General features: G+C 37.9%; 1 protein-coding gene across 2 annotated transcripts in view; it reads right to left on the reverse strand.

The window, feature by feature from the left end:
• Positions 1-8,860, reverse strand: part of GABRG2 (gamma-aminobutyric acid type A receptor subunit gamma2) — an 81,834-nt gene extending 72,974 nt beyond the window's left edge. Inside the window, exon 1 of one of the 2 annotated variants that reach the window (XM_036424533.2) lies at positions 8,462-8,860. In XM_036424533.2, the coding sequence (XP_036280426.1) occupies positions 8,462-8,568 (107 nt within the window). In that variant the 5' untranslated portion in view covers positions 8,569-8,860. The remainder of the gene's footprint in view (positions 1-8,461) is intronic. The other variant, XM_036424532.2, reaches the window with a different exon arrangement.
• Between the last annotated feature and the right edge of the window lie 1,142 nt (positions 8,861-10,002).

A 10,002-nucleotide genomic window follows, 5' to 3' on the forward strand; every position in this document is an offset into this window, starting at 1 on the left:
ATTGAAAAGCTTTAGTACAACAATATAACATGACCATATTTATGGTTTAAGAAGTCATTCTGAAGTGAAATTGTCTTTATTTGCAGATGACACTATCTATAAATATATATAAATGTCTAAGCGACCAGTAAGACTGGACAACTGGATGACCGGATGACATGCTGGTAGCTGACCACCAGGGGGAAGACGCCTAATGCAGGAGCTGCCACCTAGTGGTAAGTGCACTCCCACAGGTCCTTATGCATTGGTGAGGTCCCTTGGCCTGGCCTGTGCCCTTGTGCAATCCAAGGCCCTTGAGGGATGTCAGAATGCTGGTTTTGGCCCGATCCTGCAGGCCAGGCCAAGGGACCCCACCAGTGCACACCAGACCTCTAGTATGAATACAAGATCTTTGGTCAATCTCTTCCTGCGCTCCCTTTTTCTCCCTTCCCTTGAAGATTCATCAGTCTGCTCCATGTTTACAAACCTGTGCATTGAGCATCTGCCCCCTGGTGGTCAGTGAGCATCATGGCTACTGGTCAAAGGTTGCTTAGGCTTTCATATATATAGATAATTACTAAGATCTATATTCCTACCAAAGATTATAATATATCAATACTGAAAAAATTACTGAGGCACTAAAATCTTTTTTCTGTATGGATTTTAATAGTCATATGCAGTGTATTTTGCACTTAATTTTAAGAAGCTTCAAAATGTTCACTGTGTTTCTTTATCCTATTACATCTAAGTTTTCAAGCCCTAATATTTCTGAAATTAATTGAAGCTCACAACTTCAATTAATTTCAGAAATTTAATGGTATTTATATTTAATGTGGTTATGTTTTTGTTTTGTTTTACAGTTAAAATTTTTTATATTTAGAATTAGGCAGCTGGACTCAGTTTAGATTATCTCAATTTTGTTGGCAACATCCAAAGCATCATAAGAGCCAGTCAAGCATATGCTTTCTTCTCTCCATAATGCCTGATCAGGGTGTTGAACTTGGCCACATCAATGTCATAGATCTTCTTTACAGCATATTTGACTTGGTGCTTGTTGCTCTTGACATCTACAATGAACACAAGTGTATTGTTTTCTTCTGTCTTCTTTAGGGGAAATTTGATGATGGCATAGTGGTCAAGCTTGTTTCTCCTGGGTGTGCTCTTCTGAGGATATTTGGGCTTTCTTGGGAGGCTTGGTGTCTTTGGCCATCAGAAGGTGGGTGATGTGCAGATCTTTTTTGTGTGGCTGTAGATGCCTTCCAGCACTGCTTTCTTTGTCTTCAAAGCCTTTGCTTTGGCTATAGCTATAGGAGAAGAAGGGGCTTCTTTCTTAGCTTTTGGCACCATCCTTGTAGAAAGGGCGAGGTGGTTATGTCTGTGTTGTTTTCCCCACTGCTTAATTGTTTTTGACTACCTATATTGACAGTGACTCAGAGAAGGTGAATCAGTTGCAGGTAATGAGGTGGGGGCGGGGTAGTGGGGAGGTAGAGTGGAGATAGATCATTTTTATGCATGTACCTTGAATACCTATAAGACAGGGAGTAAATGCAGCAAAAATCTGTCAGCTGGCATTGATTTGTAAATTTAGCCTATGTTAAAGTAGTGTCATATATGACCATATTGCTTTATTTAAGTGTTTTTAATATGGTCTTTGTTTATTATGTAGGTGATGTTAAAAATACTAAAAAGAATAAATCGTTCTCAGAACCTTAAAAAATTGCATCACTTTTTTACTTCTTCAAAATACCATTCATTTTCAAGTGAAAATCTCTCCAATTGAAGCTAACAAATTCAGCAAAAACTACTATAACCAAGAAAAGTGATAGACTATTAAAAAATCAACCAATTTGATGATTGTAGATCAGTTTCAGCAGGATTGTGGATCTCTGTTTCTCTGTCCTTTGCTTTCACTATGCTAGAGAGCTGTCATAGCACCGTGTGACTTTCTCATGTGGTATTTACCTGAGTTAAAATTTAATAATTATTTCTACATCTCTTTGATCATTGCTATCACCTGAGATTCAAACTCCATGATAGCAGAAATCATGGCTTTTGCTGCCTCATAATTATTCATGCAGTTCCTATAAAAAAAAGAATTGATAACCTTCCACATATAATATAAATAAGTCAGGCACTTATTTTTCTACCAAGACTACATTGGCAAGTTATAGTCAGTTTGTTTCAGCCATTTTATTCAAATACATCCAAATAAATTATAGAACTCAGTATGTATTTGTCTAAGCACATTTTGGTTGTATAACTAAACTTGAGTTTGTGGCAGGATTTCAGTAATTACAGAGATCTTTGCTTTAAAAGACTTCCTTGTTTTTCTTACTATGTTATTTGGGATTCATACAGTTTTCTTTATGAATGGGTGGAGAGAGTAATATCAGCACTACTTATTTAGCATTTACATAGCACTTTATCTGTAGAGTTATACAATGAGTTTCATAATGACATAGAATTATTACCATATTTTGTACCCATATCATAAAAGTATACAAATTAATATGATTTGAAGTTAAATTTTATTTTACCCGAATGTGTAACTTAAAAGTACTTTTTATTTCCTCTTGAAGGATATTTTTTCTCTAGAATAATAAAAACATGCATAGCAAATAACATTCCACTAATGCAAACTGAAGAGGCCTTTTATATCTCGAGACAATCCAACTATTTCCTTGCTTTTAGAAAGAAAAGGGCTGATTATACTTGTGTGATATGGCATACAGACTAAAATGACACTGGGAAGGCTAAAATCTGCTTTCCAAACAATATTCAAGGAGCTGTGGACAAGTCCCTGAGGCTCTTTGTATTTCATTTTTTATAGCCATCATCTTATTTACCTAACTCATAGGGTATAAAGAGAATAAGAACATGCATGCCATCATTCTCAGAAAAAAAAATAAGGCTCCAGTTTCTAAAAATTATATCTTCTTATTCCTCTAAGATATGTACAACAGAGGCTTCAAGCATTAAATATTCTGTAATTCAATGTTTTGAGTAGATTAGCTCTTAGCTCTTCTAAACCAAGTTTAGCATATTAAGCAGATATTTATTTATGTAACTATTTAAATTAAAGGCCAAGTTTTAAATTCCTGCCTGTGATCCAGATGTTGTCTACAGGATAGTAGGCTGCTGGATTTTGGAAGTAACTGGTGACACTTTTTTTCCCTTTGTGTTTTGTTTTTCTTTTTTTCAGGTAGATGTTTGCCTCAGTGTAGATTATTTGCAATATTGTGTCTACAATATGATAACCTATTCATATATATATATATATATATATATATATATATATATGAATAGGTTATCATATCTGGAATGCTCATCCCAATTGAAATACTGAAATTTAAGCACATAAATTGTGCTGACACCCACGGTGGTCAAACAATTTAGGAACTGTGCTAATTATAACTTTTAACCAATTTTCTATGATCTGCATATTTGGCAGAAGTACTTCGGAGAAATATGCAGGGGAGGAAAAATAACTTATTTTCTTAACTCTCTAGGTTCTTGACTGTAATAAAAAGATGGGTTAAACAGATTTTGATAACATGTATAACCTACTGTATGGATGGGAGATATCCAGGAAAAATGAGTAGGTCTTTGGAATGCCCATTCTGTCACCTTACGTATCACCTCCAGCTAAAGACAAAAGATTATTTTAGGGGGAAGGCAGATATAGGAGGTTACTTAGCAAAGCATAGTACACTAGAGGTGTGGTTATTTTGAAGATCTAAATTTCTACCTTCTCAATTGATAAGATTTCCTACAGATTTAGTCATTCTTCTCTTCTAGGTACTGGGGAAGGAGACACTCTTACAAATGGAGATTTCCCATATAAATATAAATCCTCTTCCAAAAAGGATAACTTCTACTGGCTTCCAGAGCTTCTCCTGAATCTGCTACTTATTAAAAATAATCAGCCTAAAATATTCCTTATGCTAAAGAGGCATATTATGGGATGGCAAAGCCTCCCTTTCACTATAGCTAATTGTAGTTACACTGTGGAAAGTCTATCTTGAAATGGCTAGGGCATTGTAACTGAGAAATAGCCACAACCTTAGTAATATAATATTTATAGCAAAGATAAAGTCTCTAAAGTTAGTCCTAACTTCATTTGAACTTGAGCAGAAATCCTTGCATGAAGCACATTTTTAAGATACTATGTACAACAGAGGCTTTAAGCATTAAATATTCTGTAATTCAATGTTTTGAGTAGATTAGCTCTTAGCTCTTCTAAACTGAGTTTAGCATATTAAGCAGATATTTATTTATGTAACTATTTAAATTAAAGGCCAAGTTTTAAATCCTTGCCTGTGATCCAGATGTTTTATCTACAGTGTAGTAGACTGCTGGATTTTGGAAGTAATTGGTGACACTTTTTTTTCCCTTTGTGTTTTGTTTTTCTTTTTTTTTAGGTAGATGTTTGCCTCAGTGTAGATTATTTGCAATATTACATCTACAAGTAAGCAATTAAATTTGCTGAGGAAATATTTTTTTTCTAAATAAAACCAAGTGGAACATTAGGAAAGATAGGAAATAACAAGCTTGTCTGTAAAGATTAATGCTGTAAATGAACAGGGTTATAGTGAAGAGTCACAGTATTCCCCTACATGCATGTTAAAAGTTAAAAATTAAAAAACTAGTTATGGGATAAAATCTTTAGCCACTTATAAGAAAAGTCACCTGAAGTATTTCTGTTCAAGCAATAGAAAACATTTACAAAATTGTAACTCAGGGTATTTTTAAAATTAAGTGCTAGCACTTCAAATAGAGTTAGATTATCACAATTTAAACAATTTCACCTCTGCTCAATCTATCCTTTAAAATTAGTTCTTTATCACTCAAAGTATACTATAAAATCTAATTTTTTTCTAAGAAAAAAATAAATCATCTTTATTTCTAGTATTTACTTCTGTTTACTCTAAATAATTTTGTTTTATCTCCATTTTTTTTCTTCTTCTATTCTGAGAAGAGATGTAGTTACATCAAAAAAGTTTATAAAAGTGGGAAATTTGTCTTAAAGCCTAAGTGTATGAATATTTGTATATGGAGTGTGTTGGGACTATAGGGACCTAACAGAGTGTATATAGTTTGAAAATTTATATACACATGCATACATACTTTTAATGAGAGAAGTCTCTATTTTTCAACCAATATGGGTGTTTTTTTTTGTTTGTTTGTTTTTTAATACATGAGGTGGGTTTACTAAAAATGTTATAGCTATTTCTGACCCTTATGGTTTGTATAATATACTCAATGACTTATATACAAACAAAAAATTCTGAGGTGAAATTGACTCATTGTGCTCAGCTGATGAAAAAAAGTGGAAATACTCCAAGCACTTGTAAACATTGAATATGGTGGCGAATAACTTTGGAGATTAGTGAGGTATATATCACTTTTCTTCAATGGTGGTCTAAGGTACTTGTTGAAAATGAATACTCCTGGGCTACACCCCGGACATAATGGTTCAGAATCTTCCAGAGTATGGTCCAGAAATCTCCATTTCAGCATGTTCTTCAGGCAAAGCTAATGACAGCACTATATACAAGATAACAGTTTAGGTAATTTTGAGTTTTAGAAATCAATGATTTCACACATAAGAGGAGATATTAGCTATTTTTATCTCCCCTCCAACGCTTCTATTCCTCCTTAGGTGAACACAAACTAATGAATTTAGTCAATTTAATGAGGAGGAAAACATATTCTTTGGAGTTATATAAATGAAAATGTCAATTAAATATTTTTTAAAGTGGCCCTTAAACTTTTCTACTGCCACTATTTATCCCCAGAGCCTTCTTTATTTTTTTTATTTTTTATTATTTTTTAAAATATATTTTATTGATTTTTTCACAGAGAGGAAGAGAGAAGGATAGAGAGTTAGAAACATCGATGAGAGAGAGAGTCATCAATCAGCTGCCTCTTGCACAACCTCCACCGGGGATGTGCCCACAACCAAGGTACATGCCTTTGACCGGAATCGAACCCGGGACCTTTCAGTCTGCAGACCAATGGTCTATCCACTGAGCCAAACCAGTTTCGGCCCCAGAGCCTTCTTTAGATTGTCTTCTAGGACCCCATATTTTCCCAGTTACTTATGGTTCTTTAGGAGCAGCGTCAGAGCAAAGCCTCGATTTCCATCCATCCTGATTCAGCCACGTGACTGGCTTTTTTATGGGATTGCAGCAAACTGAAACTCTGATATCATTCTCTGCACCGACCTGCCATGCCTTGTTTCTGTCATCACTGAGGAAATGTGAAATCCCCCTATGGGAGAGCTCGCATGTCAGGTGGCTACCATTATTTAGAGCTATTTGAAATAGTCTGCCAAGAATTGGAAAGCAAAATGTATTTCTAAGTGTTATGTTTTTTATATTGGGAAAAGAAAAAGTGGTACTGTTGCAAAAAAAGTAAGACATCTTAGATATTATCCATTCACTATAGCTGTTTGTGGTTAAACTGTGGAAAGTCTATCTTGGAATGGCTGGGAAATTGTAACTGAGGAATAGCCACTATTATGAATAACTATAAAATTACAGATTTTTTTTTGTTAGAGTAAGGCCATTAGGATGAAATACATAAGGATGCCCTTATCTATTTAGTTGCAAAATTGTTTATTAAGATGGATGGAAGGTGAATATGAAGGAAAGATCTATTCCCCTCTGTCTTGTGTAGATTTTAATCTACAGGTTTTATAAAATGTAGGAATCTGAGAATGATTTTCTATTCAAAAACCACCATCAAGTGTCTAATTTCTGAAGCAAATTAAGAGGTAGACAAAACATTAGACAGAAAAACCTGCCTGCAAATTTTGAATAGGAAAATGTATTTTCCAGGATTCCACTAAAATGTATTTGCCCATAAACCATTTCCAGCAAATGGACCTCTCCTCCTCTAAGAAATATACTTAATATTATATTCTTAATGAAAATGAACTCTATTTTTATAGTGGAGGAGGGAAGTGAGAAAAATGCTGGAAAAATTAAGTAGGTCCTCTCTCTGCTTAGAAACTCCAAGAGAGGCTTTCACTCCTTGTTTTGCCTGAGTCTCTTCTTTATCAGAAATCTGCATCTTCCATTACCTGCCCTAAAAATGAAGCATCAGAGAAGTTAACTCATTAATTTTTAATAAAATCAAATAACAGTTTATGTTCATCCTTCTTATCTCACATCAATACAACTACTACACAAGAGTTTCAACTCCCACAAAAACCTGAGGGCAATGGCTAGCTATATTCTGTAGCTACTTTTTAAAAATTTTCTTAGAGGGGTATAGAACTACCCTAAATATAGAGTTTTATTTCAAAATGGCAATACAGGAGAGTTCAAGTACTGTAAATAGTGGATTTCTAACCTGCACTTACTCCTTGCTGGAAATCCTGAGGGGTGTGTGTGGGGAAGGGGGGGAGAAGGGGGGTTGTGAATGTGTAGGTTGGTAGATCAATGGTGAACTATAGTTGGAGGAATATTCTTCTGATACTTGTGGTGCAAGGAAATTAAAAAAAAAAATGTAGGTGAAAGCACTCCAGATCACACACCTGCTCATGGTTTTGGGGAATCCATACTCCCCTCCCATCTTCTCTGTTCAGTGAATCAAGGCTCTAGGGGCATTAATGCATACTTCACAATGTTGGCATCACATCCCCTTGGTTCCGCATAGTTTTCAATACTGCAGCAAGACCAACTCTTTCCAGATTTATATTTTTCCATGCATTCATCCACTAGGTTTCTTAGCTCATGCCCCAGAGCCCCCCTCCCATCTCAAGGAAGAGGCAGGAATAATCAGAGTAGGGTCCTCGGATGTCACTAGTGCTCCATGGCTCCGTTGGCCTTCTATCTGCACTATATGGATGTCCTGTGTGAATTTGGGGATGTCCTATGGGCTAAGACAAGCCTCTTTCCATTTGGCTGTAAGCGGAACTGCTGTCCCTGGTGCTGAACCGTGCTTGTGTGTGTCGCGGAGCCTGCTGCCAGGTCAGTGGGGCTGGATAGAAAACTGATCTTAAGAATGCCAAAGTGCAGGAGCAAGCGATACTTGGATGTTTAAGAACAGAACCCCTCCCCCAAACGTGTATCTCCCAGGTGTACGCCAGGACCCGCATTTGCAGTTTTCTCCTCGAGACCCCCTCCCCAAATGCCTCCTCCAACATGGCCTCAAATGCCAGCAGGTATCATCACAGCCCACCTAGACATCATTCTGCAGCAATATCAACACGCTACTCCTCACACACCAAGTCTTGAATACATCAGCTTTAAGACAAAACGAAGCAATGCGATACCTTCACGAATACACGAAAGTGACCTTCCTTTTCTCCCCCTTCTTTTCCCTCCCCACACATTCACATCCCCCTAATTTACAAAGCCCCAAATCCTAGAACACTGTCTTAAATCTGGGTGGTCTCCTCCGTAGTGCCACCTCCTCACCCTTCCCCCATCTCTCCGGCACAAAACGAAGCTGAAAAAACGGCACATCTTACCCTGGGTAGAGCGTTAGCAGGAGCAGGATCCACGCCGTCATTTTCTGTGAAAATACAGGAGTGCAGCAGGCTGAGCTTCCTGTGCTCCATATATTTGGCGAACTCATCGCTCCCCCCCCCCTCCACTCCCTCTGCCTCTCGCCTCTTGGTTGCAGAAGAATCCCTCCCCTTTGTATTATTATTATGCTTATGATCTGGTGGTGGCCCCCCCCCCCACCTGCCTCTAGTAGGTCCCGTCACTGGGGGAGAGATATTGCTACCAGCGTCAGGAATTAATATTCAGAGGGCAGGAATAAGATCAGCACACACGCTTGCAGATACCATCAGAGCGTCAGCTCAGGGAGCGGCTTCCAAGTCTGGGGGAATAATATAATTGAGGTAGGGGGAGGGTACAGGGAAAGACACTCAGAGAAAAATAGGGAGGCGGGGGAAAGGTGGTGGTGGTGAGAAAGCAGGGACCCTGATAAACACTCTCATGTCCCTCACATTCACACATACTCCTCCTGTTCCATCCTTGTAGGTTTATTTATTTGCTTTGCTTTTATTTTTAGAGGGGGCAGGGCTGTGTGTGTGTGTGTGTTTAAGACACAGAAATCACGAGAGTCTCGGCGTGATCAACTATCACGCAGATTAACTGTGAGGTCAAAGTGGAAGTGATGCATACTGCTGCTGCAGCAGGAATTAACACATGCCTTGCATCTCTCCAGTGCTTTTTAACCCTTCACTGCACGCACAAGTATGCAAGGCTGGCTTTCATCCCCATGAAAGCCAGGAGATGCTTTAGCAAACCCAATGGCAGAAGGTTTTTCTCCTCAGATCTGCCCTTAATCCTGGTTTAAAATCGAGCAGTGTTAGAAATCCTGATTATATTGTGGGGGAAGGGAGAGCCAAGTGGGGGGAGGGAGAGCGAAGCTGAGGGAGGGAGGATGGCTGTTTCACTGTAAAACCATCCTGTTTCAGAACAGATTTGATGGGTTTTCAGTTTGACTGAAGGAAGCAAACATTGATAGATTTGAAAGACATGAAGAAATTCTGTGTCCCCAGGATGCACTCCTCCCTTTTCTGCTCTCCACCCCCCATTGACAATGTAAAGATGCAAACTACTTGAAGGTTGAATAATGTAATTGCATGGGGATAGCTGCCTGGGTAAAGAATATAAACCATAAAACAGGAGGGGACTCTTTGAAAGGAAGTTGGATAAAAGGAGAAGGTCAAGAGGGCATTTTAACAACATAAAGAGATTTCTGCTGTGCAGGATTGACTTTCTTTCTTCATTCTGCTTTGTGACAATCCTGAAAATGTCTGTGGTGAATGAGTGGTGGTGAGCATACTTCCTTCTTACTGAGGATGTTACCATGGATACTGATACCTGGGAGACACCCCTCTATGACAACCTTCTTCATCCACCACAGAGGGGACTCCATTTACTGACCACGGAGAAGAAAGTAGAGGTGTGTTTCAAGATTCCTGTGGAGTCCACTCCAGAGCAAAGATGTTCATGTAGAGATGCAGGTGAAGAGAACCAATTGGATTCCTTTCTG

This window comes from Pipistrellus kuhlii, unplaced genomic scaffold (genome assembly GCF_014108245.1).
Source record: "Pipistrellus kuhlii isolate mPipKuh1 unplaced genomic scaffold, mPipKuh1.p scaffold_m20_p_8, whole genome shotgun sequence".
NCBI lineage: Eukaryota > Metazoa > Chordata > Mammalia > Chiroptera > Vespertilionidae > Pipistrellus > Pipistrellus kuhlii.